General features: G+C 38.7%; 1 protein-coding gene across 6 annotated transcripts in view; it reads right to left on the reverse strand.

The window, feature by feature from the left end:
- Window positions 1-1,952: 1,952 nt before the first annotated feature.
- ocrl (OCRL inositol polyphosphate-5-phosphatase) overlaps window positions 1,953-24,408 on the reverse strand; it is a 101,995-nt gene continuing 79,539 nt past the window's right edge. For 5 of the 6 annotated variants that reach the window (XM_059651453.1, XM_059651450.1, XM_059651449.1 and 2 more), the window contains 6 exons: window positions 24,124-24,147; window positions 20,627-20,746; window positions 19,274-19,358; window positions 14,874-15,001; window positions 11,118-11,229; window positions 1,953-6,044 (listed from right to left, as the gene is read on the reverse strand). In XM_059651453.1, the coding sequence (XP_059507436.1) occupies window positions 5,920-6,044; window positions 11,118-11,229; window positions 14,874-15,001; window positions 19,274-19,358; window positions 20,627-20,746; window positions 24,124-24,147 (594 nt within the window). In that variant the 3' untranslated portion in view covers window positions 1,953-5,919. The remainder of the gene's footprint in view (window positions 6,045-11,117; window positions 11,230-14,873; window positions 15,002-19,273; window positions 19,359-20,626; window positions 20,747-24,123; window positions 24,148-24,408) is intronic. The other variant, XM_059651451.1, reaches the window with a different exon arrangement.

Consider the following 24,408-nt stretch of genomic DNA (forward strand, 5'->3'; position numbering starts at 1 on the left):
GGTTATGTTGTGTCATGTTTCACAGTCAGTACGTTTATGAGAGACATATATTTGGTATCACCTCTGTAACAAACACGTCACACAGTCCAGGTTACCTTGGATGAGGTGAAATATGGCATGTTACTGCAAACTGTTGTAAATGAAAAGCTTAATGTTAGCCCAGGCACTTCCATATCTGAGGAATGTAATATCTGTACATAATGATTATCGTAAATATGCATTGTATTCTTCAATACCACAAAATCAATATTGGATTATTTTCTGGAAGATAGCATGAGCATTGTCAAATCAGTTTAAAAACAGCCCTGCAGAGGCAAATACACCAGCTGTTTTCACAAGGGTGGTGTGGATGGAATTCGGATAATCATCAGGGATGATACTGGCCAAAGGGTTAGCCAAAGAGGATCACAGCAGCAGACTGGAAATGGGCTGCTTGCTCACCCTGTCACCATAGAAACACAAAGGGAAGAATCTGGGTGTGTTCACCAGGGTGACTGGCTTCCGACAGTGAATATATGTCAATGATGTTGAATATCAACTGGCTAGTCAAATGGGAATAGGATAAACATCTGAAAATATTTGTGTCTAAGGGGAATGGGCAGTGGAGTAGGACTAGTTAAGTTGCTTTGGCAATGGTCACTTGGGTTTGATAGTGTGTTTGCTGGTGGGACTGGGGGCAGAAATATAGCACCTGAAGAGTGGCCACCTCAATGTTGGTTGGGTGTGATGTAGACAGTGTTGAAGCAGTGGAGGAAGGATCGTGATGCAGGCATCCATTGATGATGAGCTGGCTCAGGTCTGGTGGCCTCTCTTTAAGCAATATCTTTCTATTCTTTCCTTATTCTTAAACTGTTCAAAATGTTGCTGGATCATGGCAACTGTGGAAAAGCTTTTCACTGTATTTTACTTTTTTTCTCACTGCAAAATGCACATAACAATAAAATCATTTAATTCATTCCTTTGAACATTGAAATACAAAATAGGGGCAGGATTAGGCCATTCAGTCCTTCAAGCCTGCTTTGCCATTCAATATGATCATGTCTGACCATCCAACGCTGTTTCCTGTTACAGCTTTCTCCTCACATCCTTTGATCACTTCAGCCTTAAGAAATATAACTAACTCTTTCTTGAGAACATTCATTGTTTGGGCTCAACTGCTTTCTGTGGTAGAAAATTTCACAGGTCTAACACACTCTGGGTGAAGAAATTTCTCCTTATCTCAGTCCTATCTGGTCCACAGCATATAAGACCACAAGATACAGCAGAATTTGCCCATTCAACCCATCATGTCTGCATTGCCTTATGGCTGATATATTTCTCAACCCTATTCTGGTCCCCCCATTAATGAAGAACCTGCCTTAAATACACTCAATAACTTGGCCTCCACAGCCTTCTTTAGTGAGTTCCACATATTCACCATCTTCTGGTTGAAAAAGTTCCTCATCTCAATTCTAAAGAGTAGTCTTTTCACTCCAAGGCTTTGTCCTTGGGTCCTGGACTCTTCCATTAGTGGAAATATCTTCTCTAAGTCCACTGTATCCACGGGTCTCAGTATTCTGTAAGTTTCAATGACATCCTCCCTCGTCCTTCTAAACTTATCAAGGGCAGACCCAGAGTCCTATGTCGCTGATACCTCCAAAAGGCAAAACCGTTTCTTTCTGTCTACTCTACGCTCGCATAATTTTATCCATCTCAATCATGTCTCCTCTCAAACTCCTCTGCTCTAAAGGAAACCAACCTAGTCTGTCCAATTTCTCTTCGTAACTGAAACTAAGCTGCCCAGACAACATTCTGGTAAATCTCCTCTAAACCCTCTCCAGTGGTATCATGTTCCTTCTGCAATGTGGATTCCAGAATATTAGCACGTACAGCATGAATGTGATAGAAAAAAACCAGGAGCAGTTCAATGAGATGCAGTGGAACTGTGACCTTCAGTAACTTTTTAAAACAAATTTGAAACAGTCGATTTTATTAAACATCATGCAATTGAACAATAACAAGGACATTGCATTGACAATAAAAAGTAGATTGAGCAGTGCCCTACTCTCCAACTTGGAACAAAATTCTGAATAACACAGACACAGCATCAGAATTGTAAATCTCAGTGTCAAGTGGTATGAACATTTGATCCTCCACCTTGCTCAGGTTCTAAGTTTGGCAATGTCTCTATTGCAGGGAGGAGGGGGGAAATGCTCTGAAAGTGGAGTAGTGCACACTAATTTCAAAATGATGGCATTTTGCATAGGCCTGCAACATGACTCTTTTGATCATACAGGTATGGATCTAGATGAACTGAAAGAACTGTAATTTTAACTTTGAGGAGAAAATCATGAGCAAGGCAAACGTTGCAGCAAGCAGGTAAAGTTGACCATATGCTACCCAAAAATACAGCCACGTGAGTATTTTAGCCTGTGTTGGAGATTTAAGCAAACCTTCCACGTATACCACACAAGGCACTATGACCAATGCATATACGTAACATAAATATTAAACATAAAAAGTTTTTGCTGAAGCTGCTAGGTTTTTGGTCAATAAATAAAGATGTCAAGTTCAAAATACATTGTCACTTACATCCACAGAAGACACCTCAACTATTTTATCCAACCTTTGACCTGAGCAGACAGACAGCACCTACTTTTACAGACAGTTCAGGCACCTTAAGAATGACTCGTGAGAAAACTCATTAAAAGGTTACTTCCTAAACCTGGAAGCACAAAATTATCTACATTTTTATAAAAGCATGTTAAGATAAATTTAAACACTTTTATAGGGTTAATTACTAAGAATCAGTGTCTCTTGAAGTGTTATTGTTGTTTGTTTGAATCAGCAGCTGAGATAACCTTCCTTTACTTTTAATCAAAAAAGGTTTCAAAATAGCTGCATACTTATTGCCAAAATAAAAGGAAAACAAATATACATACTGCTCAATAAACAGTACTATAATACATGTAAGACAATGGATTGGTGACCCACTGATATTGTAAATATACAATACAGTAGAAGAAAAAGTACATACATTAAAGTACCATAACGAAACATTACTTCCAGAAGGGTCAGTAATATGGACAAATACTTTAAACTTTAACAAGTAGTTTCAAAGATCTGGTCTTGAATACACAATTACAAAGATTTTCCCTGTACTGAATATCAGAATTGAACACATGCCTTCCTTACTTACTCAAAGCAGACAGTATGAAGAGTGAATAAGGACTATATTTAGTAAACAATTAACAAGCAGTAGTTGTGATGTCATCACGGAATACCACAGAATGAACAATACAATTCTCCACCTCAAAAAATTAAGAGCTTGTATTTTGATGTGCTAGAATATAACAATTACTTCACACTACTTTGTGTCCCATTTAAAAAAATGTATTATTGGAATTAGCCATACGTTGTTAGCTACACTGCTTGCATTATTAACAAACAACAGGTTTCATTCTACAGGTAGCACAGCAAAACAACTGTTTGATAGCAAACATTTATAATGAATATAGCATTCCTCATTTAGCTCAAATTTTTGATACCATTTCAGGATGTCAATTATGAAAATAAGCTCTCTGATAACTCAAAAGGTCCAAAGAAGAGAAGCCATAACTTTATATATTAATAAATGACAAATGATGTGGACACAGTTTTAAATTGATTTTAATTGGAAAATTTAACTACGATAATGAAAGAACCTAAAGATCAAAATATACAGTGTAGTGTACTACAAAAATTGCAAATCATAGTTTAGCATCTGAAGACCTGCCCTCTACACCAATAACATTGAATGCTTCCGGTAACTGGCCTTTTGAATTAAGCCTCTCTTTCAGTTTATCAAGTCTGTTGACTTACATCTGGCACTACAGTCATAAAAGCAAAGATGATAAAACCTTTAAACAACAGCTGAAGACACTTTAATAGCTCAATACATTGATGGAGAGGAATTTAAAGGGCTTTCAATTAGTTCCTGGTTTTGATTGATATCAATCATTTCAATTTGCTCTGGCCAAGTTAGCAAAATATCATACCAAAGTTTCATATTAATGCTTCTGCTTTTCTAGATATCAGTGACTTTAAGAATTGAGCTGCCTGATTATATTTAATTTCAACTGATGTATAATTGGTACTAATTAACTGATATCTTTCAACTCTTAGAATCCAGCCAATTTGCATTAAAATTAAGTTAACTGTACAAAAGTATTACAGTCTTCACATTATTTCAGGCAATGCATTGAGGAGAAAAGATCAAACAATTGAAATCGAGCTGAAAGGTTTTTAGTGTTGATATTCTCAGCAAAGGTGTTCATAACGGAATGTGGAGTTTGAACACAAAGCATCTCTACAGACATTTACAAACATCTCATCTGAAGTAGGAGTTGGCTGCTTTTGGAAAAAAATATATAGCTGCACCTTACTTAGGAGTATACATTGTACTGAAAGTACTCTGGGCTGCAGAAATTTTATGACACTGCCATAGATTTTTAAATATATATATACACATGCTAGTGTCCCCATGACTAGGGTCTGGCAACAGTACATCAGTTAAACTGATTAACACATGGCTTTTTACTAGTGATTGAATGATACATGGTTTCAATTTAAAATTATTCCAAATGAATGAAAAGATTGAAGTAACATTCATACATCATTTTTTCTCAATTTAAAGGGGCCGGAAAAATTTATGGCACCGTAATATTACTCAGATTGGCAAACAGGAAATGTGCTTCTGGATGCTGAGCTGCAGCACTCCAGTTCAAAATAGGCAAAACTCAGCCATTCAACCAGACTGATCTAAATTTAAAAGCGCCACTGGATCTGGAATTTAATGGTCTAAAATTGGTTTGGAATCTAACATTGTATAACATTACCATTTTTTCTTTTTACATGACAGAGTAGGCTTCAACTTTATCATGCAGAAATTAGAAAACAAAGCTGCAGTATTATCTTATAGGTAAAGCATATGCAATTTCTAAATCACAAATTTAATATTAAATCAATATAGAAAAAGCAAATAAACATTGCTACATCCATTTCTTGAAGAGAATGTTCCAAAATGTGTACAGACCTCAGCACAAACTCTGCAGACAAGTTGCATACTTGCTGGCCTAATTATGTTTAAGGGCATCAAGAATTTTGGAAATTATACAAAACCTTATGCATTAGTCATGTTTCAAACAATAAATACTTTGTGATTTATATTAGAGAAATTTTATTCCTGAAAATCAGAGCAAAGCATTCTTTTTGCCTTGCCAACAACTTGCTGCTTCCATGTGGTCTTCTTTATTCAGGTATATAGGCTGAAAGTTTAGAACAATCTCTTATGCAAATTTCTTTTACTCCACCACGACACAATGAAACAGAATGCTACTAAGGAGACACAATTGTTGGGGGGGGGGGGGGGGGGTCGAAGCATTATTACTCATCGGAATAATTTACAGCTTGAACTCATTTACTGTAGTTTCAAACGATTTTCTATGCACTGCGAGAATTATAATCAAGTACTGTGTTTCAGTGATGGGAGCACATACAGGTTTCATGTCCTGTGATTGAGGCATATTTCCTGTTTCACCTGAGACATCACTCTTCAGTCACTTTCAACCACATAAAGGATTCCCACTCTTAACTTGAACTAATTTAGCAATAAATGCACTTTTTGCATATATTACTAGAAAAAGACAATAATTTGATGAAAGTTCAGATTGACAAGAGCAATGCAACTGCTGAGAATGTGTATGGCCACGCTGGGTCGCAATGTGACGAGCATTCTTAGCTACTTGAGAAAAGATTAAGCAGCTGCCTTATTTCACTCAGGTCAAAACTGAAATTACTGAAAGAAACAGGTCTCATTACTTGCATCATTCAATCACGACTTTAACAGATGTAGCTACTATCACAGTGCAACGAAGGTGTGTTGGTATGTTTGCCTAGCATTTAGTCATCATCTCCACTGGTCAGGAAGCCATAGATGAAATCCACAGCACGTTGTCGATCATTCTGGGTTTGCCTCCCAACTAAGTTTGGCGGTGGCCTCAAAAGAAGACTTGCAAACAGAGTAGCTGTGGATTACAGAAAAATAGATCATGAAATAACATCTTTTAATATGGGGTTTTAATATGGTTTTCTTCAGTTGGCCTGAAAGTTTCTACCTCCAGAACCTGGAATAATAACCCTTGCTGGGGTTTGGTTCTCTAACAGTATAGTTGATGTTACTTGAACAGTTGACGAAGTCAAAGTGTGCCTTTGGGTTTTGACTTTAAAACAATGCTATTAAACTTTCATGCTAAATATTATTATACATGATAATCACCATATACCTGGTTCTGATCTTAAATTAGTCAAATCTATCTTCATATGTTAATGCCCATATGCCTTCAATTATCTCTCATTATGTAGTACAGTCAGTGTAGTTTAGTTTGTTTTAATTCCACCAGCACAGTGTTATTTGTGCTCAGTAAAGTGGAACTCCATGGCATTTTTGCAAGATGGTTCCAGGGTCTGGAAACCCTTGTGCAACAGTCCGATAGTTGCTGGCAATCATCTAAGAAGTCATTCTTCACGTGTGAACTTTGTTAGAGTGCCTTTGAGAAAAAGGGATGGGATTAGAGCTACATCCTTACATTCAGTTTATAAACACAATGCAAATGGGAAAACATCGAGTGAAACCACTAACAAGAAAAATAAAATGGAGCAATGCTCAAAATAAAATTGTTGGAAATACTGAATTCAGGCAACATCCGTGGGGAAATAACACTTCAAAATCAATGCAAGGTGACCTAAACTGTTGAGTGTTCCTCTCTGGAGAGATGGTACCTGATCAGCTGAACTATCAGTATTTTTTTTAAAAATCAAGTGAAGTTAACTGTATTAAGAACAAATGAACAATATCCAAAATCATTCATAATTAACCAATTATACTTCAAGGCAGGCACGAATGCGTTCTACATAGTGTGGCAAGATGACCAATCAATTATTTTTTGGAACATTTGGGCATTTGCCCCAAAGAGAATTTTTACTTAAGCTTGATTTAAGTGTTCATATAAAGGAGACAGAAGATAAATAAAATGATCTGAAGATGCAGTATGTTTTAAAAGCTGAAATCACTGACACATTAAGGGCTTGAATGACAATGACTTCTCCAAAAGATAATATTGCTTAGCAAATGCTAGCCATGGCTCATGGATAGTATTCTTGCCTCAGAGTTAGAAGATTGAGAGTGAAAATCCAATTTCAGACTTGGGCACAAAAATCAAAGCTGACACCCCAGAAGCTGTATAAATCTTCAGTTAGCCCACCCTTGGACTACTGCATGATTTGGACCGGGTGCAGAGAAGGTTTACCAGATGTTGGAGATAATGGGAACTGCATACGCTGGAGAATTCCAAGATAACAAAATGTGAGGCTGGATGAACACAGCAGGCCAAGCAGCATCTCAGGAGCACAAAAGCTGACGTTTCGGGCCTAGACCCTTCATCAGAGAGGGGGATGGGGCGAGGGCTCTGGAATAAATAGGGAGAGAGGGGGAGGCGGACCGAAGATGGAGAGTAAAGAAGATAGGTGTAAAGAAGATAGGTGGAGAGAGTATAGGTGGGGAGGTAGGGAGGGGATAGGTCAGTCCAGGGAAGATGGACAGGTCAAGGAGGTGGGATGAGGTTAGTAGGTAGATGGGGGTGCAGCTTGGGGTGGGAGGAAGGGATGGGTGAGAGGAAGAACAGGTTAGGGAGGCAGAGACAGGTTGGGCTGGTTTTGGGATGCAGTGGGTGGGGGGGAAGAGCTGGGCTGGTTGTGTGGTGCAGTGGGGGGAGGGGACGAACTGGGCTGGTTTAGGGATGCAGTTGGGGAAGGGGAGATTTTGAAACTGGTGAAGTCCACATTGATGCCATTAGGCCGCACATCCCAGGTGTCCAAGTTCTTCAAGGACCGCAACTTTCCCCCCACAGTGATCGAGAACGCCCTTGACCGCGTCTCCCGTATTTCCCGCAACACATCCCTCACACCCCGCCCCCGCCACAACCGCCCAAAGAGGATCCCCCTCATTCTCACACACTACCCTACCAACCTCCGGATACAACGCATCATCCTCCGACACTTCCGCCATTTACAATCCAACCCCACCACCCAAGACATTTTTCCATCCCCACCCTTGTCTGCTTTCCGGAGAGACCACTCTCTCCGTGACTCCCTTGTTCGCTCCACACTGCCCTCCAACCCCACCACACCCGGCACCTTCCCCTGCAACCGCAGGAAATGCTACACTTGCCCCCACACCTCCTCCCTCACCCCTATCCCAGGCCCCAAGATGACATTCCACATTAAGCAGAGGTTCACCTGCACATCTGCCAATGTGGTATACTGCATCCACTGTACCTGGTGTGGCTTCCTCTACATTGGGGAAACCAAGCGGAGGCTTGGAGACCGCTTTGCAGAACACCTCCGCTCAGTTCGCAACAACCATTTCCACTCCCCCTCCCATTCTTTAGATGGCATGTCCATCATGGGCCTCCTGCAGTGCCACAATGATGCCACCCAAAGGTTGCAGGAACAGCAACTCATATTCCGCCTGGGAACCCTGCAGCCGTATGGTATTAATGTGGACTTCACCAGTTTCAAAATCTCCCCTTCCCCAACTGCATCCCTAAACCAGCCCAGTTCGTCCCCTCTCCCCACTGCACCACACAACCAGCCCAGCTCTTCCCCTCCACCCACTGCATCCCAAAACCAGTCCAACCTGTCTCTGCCTCCCTAACTGTTCTTCCTCTCACCCATCCCTTCCTCCCACCCCAAGCCGCACCCCCATCTACCTACTAACCTCATCCCACCTCCTTGACCTGTCCGTCTTCCCTGGACTGACCTATCCCCTCCCTACCTCCCCACCTATACTCTCTCCACCTATCTTCTTTACTCTCCATCTTCAGTCCGCCTCCCCCTCTCTCCCTGTTTACCAGATGTTGTCTGGTCTGGAGGGTTTTAGTTATGAGGAGAAACTGGATAAACTCCAACTGTTTCACTGGAAAGACAGGCTACAGGACGACCTGATAGAGGTCTACAAAATTATAAGGGGCATAGATAGGGTGGATAGGTTTTTTTCCCAGGTTAGAAAGGTCACCTACAAGAGGGCACAGGCTCAAGGCGAGAGGGGGAAAGTTTAGAGAAGTATGGGGAAAACTTTTCCACATAGAAGGTGGTGAGTGCTCGGAACACTGCCAATGGAGGTGGTGGAAGCAGGTACGTTAGCAACGTTTAAGACATTTCTTGATAGGTACATTAACAGGAATCAGACAGAGGGATATTAACCTTGTGTGGGCTGTAAGCAGTGATCTAAATAAAGACTAGGAATCGGCACTGGCTTGGTAGGCCAAAGCACGTTTTCCTGTGCTGTATTGTTCTTTGTTCAATACCTAGAGATCTTTATTGTGTTTAAGATGCTAATGTTTGGATGGCACATTAAATCAAAACCCTCCTGCTGTCTCAGGTGGATGCGATAGATCTTATAACACTTTTTCAAACAACAGGAAGTTATTTCTCTAAAATGTTCTGAGCAAACCACACAGGTTAAGTGGTAATAAGGGATGCACTATAAATGCTGGCTTAGCCAGCAATGTTCACATCCTTTTCATAAATTTTTCCTAAAAAGATACTTCTAGATAGCAAGGTGTAGAGCTGGATGAACACAGCAGACCAAGCAGCATCTTAGGAGCAGATGATGCTGCTTGGCTTGCTGTGCTCCTCCGGCTCTACACCTTGTTATCTCGGATTCTCCAGCATCTGCAGGTCCTATTATCTCTGATATGCTTCGAGATAGCAGTTTTGCAAGATGCTGATTTTATATACATTCAGTATCCAATCAATAACAAGTGGCTAGTTTGTCTAGCAGTTCAACTAGTTAACTTTTGTAGGAGGATCAGATATCAAATGTTGGTCTTACTATCCATCATACAAAGGAGGACATTACCATAGAAAATCTGGTAAAGAAGCAATGTTTGGAGAAAGAAAATCTGTTCTCAAGTACGTGACTGACTAGATTTAGAAGAATGCTGATCAGAAAAACTCCCTTTAGTTAAGCATCATAATAGTCAGTATTTTCAGTCCACTGCTAAATGTTCTTAATTTAAATTGGTGAATTTAAATTTAAATTACTGATTGCAATTATTAGTATGTTCATTATTAATTTGTAGGAAATGAAAAGAAAATCAGTTTGCTAATTTATACTTGGATTTGTCTCTCAACTAATACTTAAGATACACAAGTTCACCCATGGGAGATCTGCAGAGAGAAAAAAGAAGTACGACCTGTTAATCCATTTTAATAATGTTGGTTGAACAATAAACACCAGCCAAGATTTAAGGAGAACTCCCTGGGTGTCAAAAAGAAAGTTGCACACTCTGTTCTTTGCATCCAATTGAACAGACAAATGCGACTTCTTTTTAATGTTGCATCTGCCGGTACTTAGTAGTACAGTGAAGTGCTAAGCAAGGTTACATGGTCAATTCCTTAACTGTGAACTGAAGCTTCAGCTTCATCTTCCTGGAGGTAAGACAGTCACCATAGTAGCAACTAATTTTGTTTTTTTTAAAGAAGTACAACAGTTCCTCCAGTTCAAGGCATTATTTTGAAGACCAGATTTTAACAAGTGTTGGCAGAAAACAGGCTATATAGCACACTGGTCACCCATAAGACCTTGCCTGCTTTCTATTACTGTCAAAGTTAAAATCATGTCACAAGTTTCCATCTTATGACATTACATAGACTTGCAAAGTTGTTTTAGATCAACAACGCAAAGTTAATTACAGAACTGGCTTAATGCAGGCCTTCTATGTTCTGTCTCAAATTGGCAGTAATAGATGTTTTGAACTAATGAATTGTTATTACAGCTGAAATGCATGAAAGGAAGTTGCATAAATCTTTTCATGGAACATAAACATTCTCATTCTTGTTTAAAACTTGTTTAATGATAACAATAGCTGAGTAAACAACGACATTCAGTGTATCAGCAATCTCATTCAGAGGCTCAGAGACAGTGTTGTTGAGAATAATACCCATAGGGCCAAAAGGTAAAAGGAGTAAGTAAAGCTGCCATGATATTTGACGTATGCTTTCAACAGGTTTAAAAAAAGTGTTTCATCTTTTCTTACCTAGCATCTTGGCATCAAGCTTATTCTCTTCACTATGCTTCAACAATTCCCGTAGAAATGCCATTAAGTACTTGAACACATTTCTGTGACAGCGAGGCAACTGCAATATTAACTGGAGAAAAAGAGCAAGTATGCATGATAAAGTAAACATGTTCAAAATCATAAATACAATAAAACTATATTAAATAGTCAACATGGTATGGCATAGTGCAAAACACTACAACACAAAAAAAGTCAGACTTTAATAATCCTGAAGTACCTTTTTCATTTCATGGTGAATAAAATGCTGTTTACCAAGACTGTACACTCCAATTATTACCCACTAAATCTCGTTTGTAGGCATCTGTGATATAAATAAATTTATCCTAAATCTGTATCAGCTCAGGACTAATATACGTGTGCATACTGTTTAAGATCATCAGCAACTTTGATATATCTTTAACATGATAAGTAGTCTTAAAATACTCAGCAATTTCGTGTCAGAATGGTGTTCTACTATGCGACAATTCTATTATTCTGTGAGCAACAGGAAATGGACAAAGGTGTGCATGAGGAAGATTTTGAAGGGGAGGATGCGGTATTTAGGAGAACAAATGTAATGACTGGGGAGAAGATGGTCAAAAGATTCTGACACCAGTAGTGAGGGATGATTCACAGAGGATGCAGGATGGGACATACATTTGGTGAGGTAGGTGCACCTTGACCATGGGAGATTTTAGGAAAGAATGACATGGATTTTAAAAAGTTATTGAGATGACTGAAGAGAATTCAACAAAGGTTGGCAAGGATAGGGTTCCCTAGAGAGTTGAATGAGATGGTGTATAAGAGGTGTGTAAAATGAGGCATAGATGTAAGTGCTTACAGTAATTCTGTTGAAAGAGCCAGGCTAGTCATGTGTTGATCTTAAAAGTAAAGAATTTTGTCAAGTAGGAATCTGGGATTTTGGGTGTTTTTGGTATTTATGCAAGCTGAGTTACTTATCATGAAAAGCTACAATCCTATGAGGTGCTCTTGGCAACACAAATGTTATGCCTGCATGGCAGCAATGTGAATCAGGAATAATTCTTCCCGATTTCATAAACCATATGTATGTTGAGAAAGGAAGGTGTCATTAGAAACTCACAACATGAAATCCAAAACAAAGGGTCACCTTTAATTATAAAAAGGAATTTCTGAGAGGAAACCTGACACAGGGAATGAGAGAAATCTTACTGACACTTTCCAGCAGACAGCTTTTGACAAGGTAAATTCACAAGATTAACATTTGTAGTATCAGTAGAAAGTTAAAACTCTGGATTAGGAACTGCTGAAAGTCCATCACCAAAAAGCTGCAGTAAGCAGATGCAGTTCAGCTCAGGGAGATGCTACCTGTGATATCCCAATGGAATTAGTCCTAATCGTGTGACTCTTCAGAGTGCTTTTTAGAGATGGAATGTATGACAATCAGGACTACAGCAGATAAATTTGTTCATAACATAATTGAGAAATGGTTAAGAGAACAGAAATGTGATCAAATCCAAAAAGGTTTAGTTGTGCTGTGTGATTGTATCTTACATTAAAATATAACGATTAGGTTTAGATAAATATACTGCCATACATCTTGGTATGTTCAGCCTAGCATGCATGTATCATTTGCTGGGGCCAGAACTGAATCAATTCAAGAAAAAACAATTGTGCTATTGTGTACAGATCACAGAGGGATCATCATAAATGTGAAGAAATTGTACCTAAAGCTGATAAAGATAGGGTTATATTAATAGAACTATTCAGTAGAAATCAAATGATCTTATTTTGACATTGTATACTTCAGTGGTCAGATCATATCTTGCACATTATGCCTTGTTTTAATTTCAACCCCTTCCCCCCCGCTCGCTCCCCCTACAGTGGGTAGTGTTTATAAAAAGACAAGTCTTGAGCGACAAAATCAATTCCTAGTTTAAAAATCCTTAATTATTCAGATACATTCAAGTTCTCATCTTATTTAATCTACATCAGAGAAGTCTAAAATAAAGGATTGATTTCAACACCTATGGTTATTTTGTTCCTGTTTGACAGATGGGTAGGTCGAGGAGACTGAGTTTGATCTAAGTTGGAATGACCAAATGTTATGCATTTTCTCTTGCTACAGACAATTTTGAGCCACCAGAATACGTTTCCAGTGCTATGATGAAACAGACTCTTGGCATTCTTTCAAGAAGTTAGATCAGTTCCTGAAAGGCAGAAATCACAACATATATAGATATATTTTTATAGGAAATGCTTGATTCATAATGATCCTCTGGACTGGTTTCCATCACTTTATACAATTTCACTCAGAAATCCTTTGTTTTTATTTTGTTCTCCTGGGAGATTATATGGTTGTAAGGGTGGATAGTGGGGAAAAATCTGTTCATCCATGATGGTCTAGCCATTGTAAATGTGGAACAGGCTGGAGGGACGAGCTGGGCTTTTCCTGCTGTTTTCATACTTTGTAAAACCAGATTTCACTTAAGGTGTCAATAAGTGAAGCCTCTATGAGAACTCTCTTCAATAAAATTTGCTATACAATTCAGACCTGTAAGTTTACACAATTTGGGGCCAATCTCCTTTAATCTGTATGCCTCATACTGTGAGAGAAGAATACGCCATCAACCACAATGTATTTTACAAGTGGAATTTCCTCAATAGATTTCGTCTTCAGTTTTGTTTTTTTTTTAAGTTTTCGTTAACAATTGTTTCTGTCATTATATTAAATGTATCCTCAATGTCTAGGGACAGAATGTAACATGTAGGCCCACATCCCATGGGGGTATGCTTGTACATGTAGGGCACAGAATCCATAAACAATAGTTCAGAATTTTATATTGCATGGATCTTGAACAAGTCACTGTAATTGTAGCAGGGATATTCTCCAGTCTGGATCCATCTTAAAGCCTTGTTGATTTTTGGGACTTCTCATTGCAGACCATGAATTACAATCTTGCTGATAAACTCAACGATGATACGGCATCTATGTTCAGATGGTCAGTGATCTGGATATACAGAATCCTGTAGCCAGGGAAACCTGCTATTTCAGGTACTTTTTGAATTATGTGTTAGGGTCCAAGTTAGTGCTGGTAGTTTACTATTGAATTGAACATCAAAATGTATTTCTTTCAACTTAGTTCCATGTTCTTTTCTGCATAAAAACTCCACTGATGCAAATTTATTACAAACTATGCAGTTGCAAATTATGCTTCTTTGAATCACCTGGGCTACAATGATCCAAACTGAGGTAAAGGACCTATCTAAATGTAAACTGTTACAATAAAGGTAGCTATGTTGGCTATATATAGGATTCTTAAGGTGCTTGCCATTGTAAATGCTAACAGGATATTCCCTTCATAGGAAAGTCTAAAACCAGAGGGCACAATAAAGGGGCATCAATTTAAAACAGATGAGGAGGAAAATTTCTTCTCTTAGGAGAATTGAGTGTCTTTATAAGTCCTTGCCACAGACAGCAGCCCTTGCATATATCTAGATAGATAGGTTCTTGATAAGTAAGGGAAAACAAGAGTTACAGGGCAAAGCAGGAGAGTGAATGAATGGTATGTCAGACCCTCTTGGCTGGCAGAAAAGGCTCAAGGAACTGAACAATCTACTCCTGTTCTTTTTTATGGCCATATATACTATATATATCTGCTAGAGAGAAAAGGTATGCTAATTTTTGATACTGTGGACCCCATTTTATACAGTATCATAATAGTCACACAATAATCATGGAACTTTTACTCTTACCTGTCTGCAGCTGCGACTATCAAATGAAGTTTCTAGGCATCGAACATGCAGTTCATAACATATCACAGGCTCTGGAAGGGCTTCAAGGAAGATGAGCAAAGCTTCAGCTACTGAATGGTTACTGCCAGCTGGCATATGAAATCAGGAGAAGTAAACAGAATTCACTGGTCTTGAATATTCAATAGCAGATATGAATTAGGGCTAGTATAAAACATTCAAGTGAAACATATGGGACTACAACAAAGCTACATTGTTATTAATGAAGGGACACGGGATTAAAGATTCATATAAATTTCTAACTATTGTTTGGTATGAAGATCACATGATTTTTGCCTAGAATGAAAAATTAAACTCCTAAAGTTCTCATTTGCTGAACACAATATCCAGCAACCATTCAGCAAATTTTCATCAGCTCTTTTCATGACAGACTTTACTGAAACCATTCTTTGGCAAATCATGTGCACAAAAACAAATTATGCACCTCTGCTGGAGCCTTGTCTTCCCCACAGCATCAACTCTGTTCTGATTTGCTACACCAAATACTAACTGCAACCAAGATGGAGATAGGAGTCCTTTCTCTAAAATATTGCAAAAAACAAATTATTGACAGTGAATTAAACCAACCTGGATGTTTTAAGATAAAACACAATTAAGACAAACAATGCTGGAGCAATGAAGTTACATCAGTGATGTCACGTCCTCTAACTGCATTACAACACATTTGGAAATCATGTGATCTTAATACCAAAGAACAGTTGGAATTTTACATCAAACTTTGCAATTTAACTCTACTTTCTGGCTCTTCTATAGCCACTTGAGGTTACAACCCGGGCAAATGTAACTTATTCTTAGCACATGTACAATGTCATTTAATTATACACATATTTTGGGGAAAACTGAGAGAACAGTCCCGACTCTTCAATACATAACTGGTTAATGTACAAAGCATTCCACTATTTACTTCCTTTACACCAAGCTTTCTCGTGACTAATTCTCCTTCAGCCTACTATGGGGCGGGCGGTGGGGGTTGAAAGAGGACAAAGAGAGAGCGCGAGCGCGAGACAGAGCGCGAGAGAATCACTGTTGGTTGTTCCCTGACTCAAGGTGCTAGCTACTCAGGTTCCTGAATTCCTACTATGGCTCATGTGATTGATTACACTGATTCTTGGCCCGCAGGTCTGTGGGCACATGGAACAAGATGCCCCACAAAGCAGTAGGATTTGCTTTCTTTTCTTTCCTTCTCTATCCACTCTGTATCATTAAAGGTGTTTGAACTAGAAACATGATGCAGCTTGACGGACAAGTTGCTGTAATCTTCAACGACTGGGTAGCAAGTTTCTCCCAGTTATCAGTATCAATGTTACCACATTTCAAAGTGCATTTGAAATATTTTCTACGTCTTCCTTGAAGCACTGACATTTGAGAGTTGAAAGAACAGGACAGAGAACAGGACAAACTTTTCAGCCAAAAGGAAACAGTGCCCAGTCTACTGTTGTCGATTTAAGGAGTTTTGCTTAGATGCCTGTAGAGCTGGCTTCAAGAAGAACAAGAGCATTTGTTAAATAATTCTCCACTTGAATCCAGAGAATATGGCATTTCTCAAGTGTTCTCATGTGTCATTGATACAGTCCAGAACTCACTGGAGTACAACAGTGTGGTGACAACAACTTTTTCTATATACCAGGACATTTGTTGATTGTGGTGTCTTCGCTGACCAATGCTTTCTGCCAATTTGTACGTCTGAACTGGTGCAGTTGACCCAGTATTCCATTGTCATTAATGGGGTCTTTTTAAGAGAAATAGCTGCCAGGAAACAGGAATTGCTGAACATATTCCAGGGTCCATCCTTTAACACATGTGTGATTTTTGACTAAGCATATCTGGAATGAAATACACATTTTACTTTGGCAACTAAGTCTCCATTGTTCAAAACTGAAGAGATCAGGCATGATATGCAAATCTGGTGCAGTGAGAGCAATGACCATGTAGTCCTTCGCACATTGCGGGTCATGTAGATCTATAGTCAGTTTAATTTTTCCATAGAGGTAACGGAGGGTAAAATTCTCCATCTGGGTGGTATTTAATATTCACATCAGACAGTAGCTGACCAGTCCCTTCGCCGCCGCAGTTGGAACAAAAGTTGCCAGCCCTTGGCACCATCTCACCTCCACCAACACCTCACCATTATAAGTCCTCACTGGACCCTGCCAATGCAAGTGTCACTGACGTTGCTGGGTACCGCACTGGCCCAAACTCGACTCCACCGCTGTGGGCCCACCTCACTGGTGCAGCTGCTTTTGCAAGGTCTTGTTCTGGGCCCAAACGTGCCTCCCCCGCAGCTGCTGAGAGTTTGTGCTACAACCGCCTCATCAAAGCACAAGCCACCGTAACTCAAACTCTTTCCCACCCCGACTACCATTAGACTGTGCCGGGCCCACTCAAGTCCGCACAGCTCCCCAATAATCTACAGCAATCTACTACATTGGAGGATCTCTGATACTTTTTGAGATGGTATAGAGATAAATTTGGGGATGTCTGAAGAGACTTAGGCATTTAGGTGCATTGGTCTTTAAAATCCCCATGAACAGACACAGAAAACAAATCAAAAAAGCTAACGGAATGCTAATCTTTACATCTAGGGGGCTGGCATACAAGATTACAGAAGTTATGCTGCAATTAGGTAAAACCTTGGTTACACCACACTTGGAGTACTGAGATCTGGACACCACACCTTAGGAAGGTGTATCTGCCCTTAGAGGGAGTACAATGTAGGTTTACAAGAATATATCTGGACTTCAGGCATTAAGTTATGAGGACAGATTATACAAATTAGGCCTGTTTTCTCTGGAATTTATGAGGTTAAGGAGAGATCTGATTGAAGTCTTCAAGATATTAACAAGAAAAGATAAGGTGGATAAAAAAAAACTATTTCCACTGTTTTGGAATTTTAGAACTAGGGGACAGTGTCTGAGAATTAGGGCCAGGCTCTTCAGGAAATACGTTAAGAAGCACTTCTGCACAGACAGGGTAGTAGAGGTTTGGAACTTTCTCCCACATGGGCCAAATGCAGGTACATTGAGTTAGGCTATGTATCAGTCATGATCATACTGAGTGTGGAACAGGCTCAAAGGGCTGAATGGCCTACTCTTGAGTCTATGTTCAAGAAAAACGAACCTAAAATCAACAATGGCTATTCCATTAAAAAGAAGATTTAGTTCCACATTTTGACTGGTCTTAGCATTAAAGCAGCTTATAATCAAATGCAGCATCAAGGAGAACCAGAAAACTTAACTTCAATGGGAATCAGGGGCAACTCTTCACTTCACTTCCAAAGAATTAGTCTTGAAATTATTTCTCTCTCCACATATGCTCTCAGACCTGAATTTCTCCAGCAATTTCTGTTCTATTTGGCAACTCTTCGCTAGTTGGAATCAGACCAAGATACGGTCATATTTGTTAGCAGCTACTTATCTCAGTCTCAAAACATTGTTGCAGGAGCTCCTCAGCAGATTCATTAATGACCTTCCTTCCATCAGAAACCGGGACGCTTGTAGACAATTGCAGAATAAACACAATTTGGGACTCTTCAGATACTGAAACAGTTTCTGTCAGCAATATGTAGTAAGGCCTGGATAACACTCAGACTCAGGCTGATGAGCAAACAGGAACTGTTCAGTTACAGTGTCAGGAAATGACAATCTCCAACATAGAGAATCCAATCACCTCTGCATTACATTTAATGACATTATTACTGAATCTTCCACAATCAACATTGTGTTACTACTATCCAGAAACCGTCCAAGACCAGGTCAAACAATAACAATACTGAAATGAACAATTCACCTCCTGATTGCCAATAGTCTACCCATCATCTACAAGGTAAAGTTAGGGGTAATACATATACTCCTCACTAGTCTACATGATTGGGGCTGAAAACACCAAGTTGCTGAACATCATCCAGGACAAAGCAGTCTACTTGACTGACATACCATTTATCTCCTTTCACATTTACTCCTTCCACCAACTGAGTGTCAGCAGTGTACACCAGCTACAATACGCACTGCAGCAATTTAAGAAGGGTCCTTTGACACCACCTTCAAAATCACCAAGATCTAGGAACAAAGGCAGCAGACATATCATTTGCACATTCCCTTCCAAACCACACAAAATCCTGACTTGGAATGATACTGTTGTTTCCTTATTGCCAATGGAACTCCTCCCTAGCAGGGCTGTGGGCATTTCTGCACCCAATGGATGCAACAGCTGAAAACAACAACTCAGTAGCACTTTCACAGAGGTAATTAGGGATGAGAAACAAATGCTACCTTGCTTGCGTCACCCACACCCCATGAAATTAAACATAACTTGACATTTTCTCCTTGTTGCACTGTAAAAGATACGAATAGTGTTTGGAATGCTTGTGTCCAAGCAGTCGAAAATCTGTTGAAGTTCTCCCTGCGTACCAGGTGTCTGGAACAAATCCTCCTGTCAAGACAGCAAAAGGTTAATGAAAACCTGTAAGTTTTTGAATCTTTGCACTGATGAAAATTTCCATTTCTAATTCTCCCACATTGCTTCATGTAAAGTGGTGAATAAATGAAAGAACGTATTTTGAGACATGCAAAAAAAAAGCATGTTGTGCAATTGAAATTCTAAGTCCAGACTTCAGATCTCATTGCTATAGGTTTCCTACAATTATTAACACACAATAAACATATCATAATTTTTTAAAAAATGGCCCCAGTGAAGTGATTGGGACATAAAAGCATATGGTTTGAAGATTGCAGCTGCAGCTATGTGAAGTTAGTACTTCTTATGAAAGGAAAGCACTACATGGGAAATGAAGGGGGTTGAAAAGAATGAGTCTGCATTCTTGTTTAGTTTCACAGTTTCATAGAATCACTAGGGTGGGGAAGAAGGTCATATGGCCCATCAAGTCCATACTGATCCTCTGAACAGCATCCCACCAAGATCTATCCCCATAGCCCTGCATTTACCATGGCTAATCCACATAACCAAATATCCCTGGATACTATGGGCAATTTAGTACGGCCAGTCCACCTCACCTATGCATTTTCGAACTGGAGGTGGACATCAGAACAGCCAGAGGAAACCCATGCAGACAAGGGGAGAGTGCAAACCCCACAGAGACAACTGTTTGAGCTGGAATTGAAAATGGGTCCTTGGTGCTTTGAGGCAGTAGCATTAACCACTGAGCCACCTTGCTGCTCCTTATTATTTTGTTACTGAATTATTGAGAGTCCTGAAGGTGTGCAAATTGAGACAAGGTCAGGCTTCACAGTGATGACTTTTGTGGTCTTACAGCCTTGCACAACTGCTTTAGATCCTTGCATAATGAATGACCAGAATATTAAATCATATCTCAGCAATGGTCTTCAGACAAGGCGGAGGGCTCATGAAAAACATTTAAGTAAAAATGACTTTGGATTGCAAAAATTCAGTATTACAACTGTAGTAGGTAGACAAACTTAATCCTTAAAGTTAAAACGTAGCATCATTATCCTCATTTTTGCAAAATTATAATTGTTCAGACAGAACTTCTTCCATTAGCTAGCATCAACATTCTACAATCAACATTACTACTTCTTTCTGGATTATGAATATTCAAGCTACGAGATCAAAAGGCTTTGCCTTTAGTCATCTGCAAAACATTCTCTTTTGACAAATGATGAATGAATCATATGAATAATAGCTTACAGGTGAAACAGAAAATGAAAATTAATTGCATGTACCTGTCGACTTGCATTTTTAAACAGATGATCCACCAATAACCAAATTTCCTTTGGAATCTGCAGAGGTTTATTGTCAGTTCCTGTATTATCCACTGAGACAAGTTCTAAACGAGATTTCTCCTATTGAACAGAATATTTATACAATTTAGGGTCACTTGCTATCAAGAGACAAGTCTTTTACTTTGTAATTTTTGCTCATTCAAATCCAGAGCAGGAGCTCATCTATAGTCGATTCAAATGTACAACAGTTCTTTCCTGTATTTTTAATATATATTTATTACTCTAATATTGTTCATCATGAAGTTCAACCAGAATTATGAGTTATTAATTTTAGAAATCAAGTAAATAAATTTACTTCCCTTGCCCAGAAAATTCACACAGAATTCTAGGTGATAATAGTGCTCCATGGCTGAATGCTACATTCAGAAATCATGTTAGTCCTCGTTTATCAGTAAAGGACTATGGCCTGAGCGCTAACAAAAATCTGTTTTTTTTTCCAAAAAAAAATACAAGAATTAACAGAAAATGAATATTCCTTTACTTTGCACCATATGAAAACATAATGCAGTGATAATGACCTTGCACCAACTTACTTTTTGATCTTATTAGTAATGTTTTATGAACAGTGCATGGATTGTCATGCTTGATGAATACCTGGGTGACTACTCAAACGTCAAGGCTTTAAATTGAACTGAAGGAAACAAGTAAATGCAGGAGTGCTAAGGAGAAGGAGAGAGTCACAAAAGCTACCTAGGGAAAGAACTGGAGAATTGCCAGAAAAAAACATGATTAGTGACAGGAATACATGTTATATTTTGTTTGGCTAACTACATAAAAACAGGCAAGACAACATGAGATTGGCAACATTCCAAGATGACATTTCATAGTATAGATGCACAGTATATCTTAAAGAGATGAAATTAGTTACATCTTATTCAATTTTCAGTTTGCAATTTATGAAAAGAAATATAGAATTTTGAATTTTGTTCAAATATGTGTAAAATTCACAGTAAAATAAATCAGTGTATTGTTGGGAAATTCGAGAAAAAAAAATTACACGGTTGAAAAGTATGCATTCTACCCCTCCTATGTCAATGCATTTACTGAGCTTCCTGTGCAAATGTATTGCAGTAGGGCTCTTAAGAGATGCAGAGCCGAAAAAGCGTGTACTCTTTGGAGCCCGATAAAAATAATCTGGATAGTAATAAATGGAAAAATTGGGATTTTAAAGGACAGAAGCTGCAAGAGAAAAAGGAAAATATCAGAAAAAAAGAGCAGAGGAGAAGGCAGCACATTTTTACGAAATCAGAGAAACATTCAGGTAAAATACTGCTTATTAATAATGCAATGCTACAGCTTTTACCCAAGAGAATCAACAGGTCTCATTTCCTTGTACTGAAAAATGATGATTTTTGTCCATTGTTTTCAACAGCATCAAAGCCATAGATACACAAGCAGTTATTCAACCCTCAATATTCTACACAGTAGGCCAATTTGTTATTACTTCACTCAAGTGCTGGTGTTGCCTTTAGGTCAGAAGAGGATTCCCAACAGGAGTAACAGGAATTCAAGGACAGCAAAATTATGGCAAAATATGCAAGATATCTGATATTTACATTACAAACAACCCCCTTTTTGTGTGCAATGAATAAATGACCTGGATATTAGGATGCAAAATAAAGTGTCAAAATTTGCCAATGATGCCAAGCCTGGAAGAATGACAAAACAGTGAAGCTGGTACAAATTGATTGCATCAGACACAACTAGCAGATTGAGTTAACAAATGGTATTCAGAATTTAGTGAAAGTGTATAGTGAGGCACTTTGGCAGAAAGGAGAGTGAGGATTATGGGTTACAGCAAGAGAATGGAACTGACTACATTACAAGCCAATGACTTAAATGGGCCAAATGGTCATTTCTGTTTCATGCCATAAATGATTATGAATTATGCCTATTCAGGAATGCTATGAAGATTAAAGGACTCTATATTTTACAATCTAATGTTCAATGTACTCTTTGTACCCCAAAATACAAATATCATTTGGAACACCTTATCAGCTGGCCACATCATTACATATAAAAGTGAGTAATTAGATTGGTGTGGTAGTGATTTGTATCATGATTAAAGCAAATTACTTAGTATACCATGTGAAATCCTGCAAATTTCTACACTTGACAGAATGTATATGCATGATTTTCTGACTTGAGTTTTGCAATTGTGCACAATGAATGCCAGGAGTAAATATGGCCCCACAAATGCTAACAGGTCACTTGGTTCAAGTGCACAGATATTTCAGACTATTAGTTCTAGTATGCAAAGGTAGTGAAATCAAACCATAAAGACGTTAGTTGATAACAAGGGCAGACTTGGAGTCGATAAGTTACTCAACCACCATTGAAATTCTGAAGATGTCAATGCTATGCAGTTTTTTTCACAACATCAAACAGAAAGAACACAACAGTATTATCTGGGCCACGATGCATTTGTGGGTCATTCAGTAAGCACTGGTAGATTGTGCATTCACTAGAAATTCTCCAGAAATGTATTCTGACAATTATTAGTATTGCACTTTTAAATTTTGTATTAAAAGTCATACATAGAAAACTCTAATGGTCTGGGTCAAAAGCTCCCTGTTTTAATGTCCAAGATTACAAGTTTGTGTCAGTTAGATGATTTCAGCCAGGTCATTGGTTAGAACACTACAACTGGTTCAAAGTCCAATGAGTTATGGCGAAGTGGGGGGGATAAAATCAATTAAGATGCTCAACTCTCCTTATTTCTCAGTGATTCCTGTGCATATATAGACTTATCTGGTGGTGTCCTTCAATATCATAAAAGCCTGTTAACAGATATTCAGTAGGGTCAGGTATGAATGGTTATTTCAATGAGATACCAAAACCCAACCAGCCACTAACTGGGACAGAATGTCAAATCTCTTTACAGCATGTTATTAAGGGATATGGGCCAAAGGGAGGTATATGTAGTTAGGCCAGAGATTCGCCATTAAAATGGCAGAACGGCCTATTTCTGTTCCTAAGTTTCCGATGTTATCATTCAGTGGTTACTTAAGCTAGTCAGTTAGCTCAGTTGATAACAACAGCTGGTTTGGGATGCAGGGGGCTGCCAATAATGTGGTTCAATTTCTATTCCAGCTGAGGTTATCATAATGGTCCCCCATATCATAAAATCAACTTTTCTCCTCATCTCAGACATTATATCCTTCAGATTAAACCACCAATCATTTCTCTCTAATGACAGGGTGGAGGTAAAGCCCTTAGAGATTACAGCATCTTTACCTAAACCAACAGAAAACAAGTAAATTCCTTCATTGGCGTTTCTGACTGAACTATGTTATATTGTTGAAATATAGCAAATAAAAACCTAAAAATTTAACACCGGCTTCTCACCAGGTGGGTTTAGACGTTTCAGAAACATTCAGAAGGGATTAGATGTATTTAACCAATAATAGTCCAACATTTTCCAAACATACCATTACCTTATGTAAAACGCTGTCATCATCCTGAACAGGCAGAAGAAATAGAAAGAAAAAAAAAGCATCAGCCACAGAAAGCTTTCTTCAAAAGCTTATATGCACAGATAACAGAACTGAGGTAAGTTCAGCTATAACTGCTCCTTTCCCTTGGAGTGTTGTTTACAATTGCCAAAATGGAAATCTGTTAAAAAAAGCTCTTTTCACAAATGAACTGAAGTACAACATAATTACAAAATGAGAGAATTTTGAAAAACTGTTTGTGAATAAAACAGTCAAGTCAGGTGGAGG

The sequence above is a fragment of the Stegostoma tigrinum genome, chromosome 15 (assembly GCF_030684315.1).
Source record: "Stegostoma tigrinum isolate sSteTig4 chromosome 15, sSteTig4.hap1, whole genome shotgun sequence".
Classification (NCBI taxonomy): Eukaryota; Metazoa; Chordata; class Chondrichthyes; order Orectolobiformes; family Stegostomatidae; genus Stegostoma; species Stegostoma tigrinum.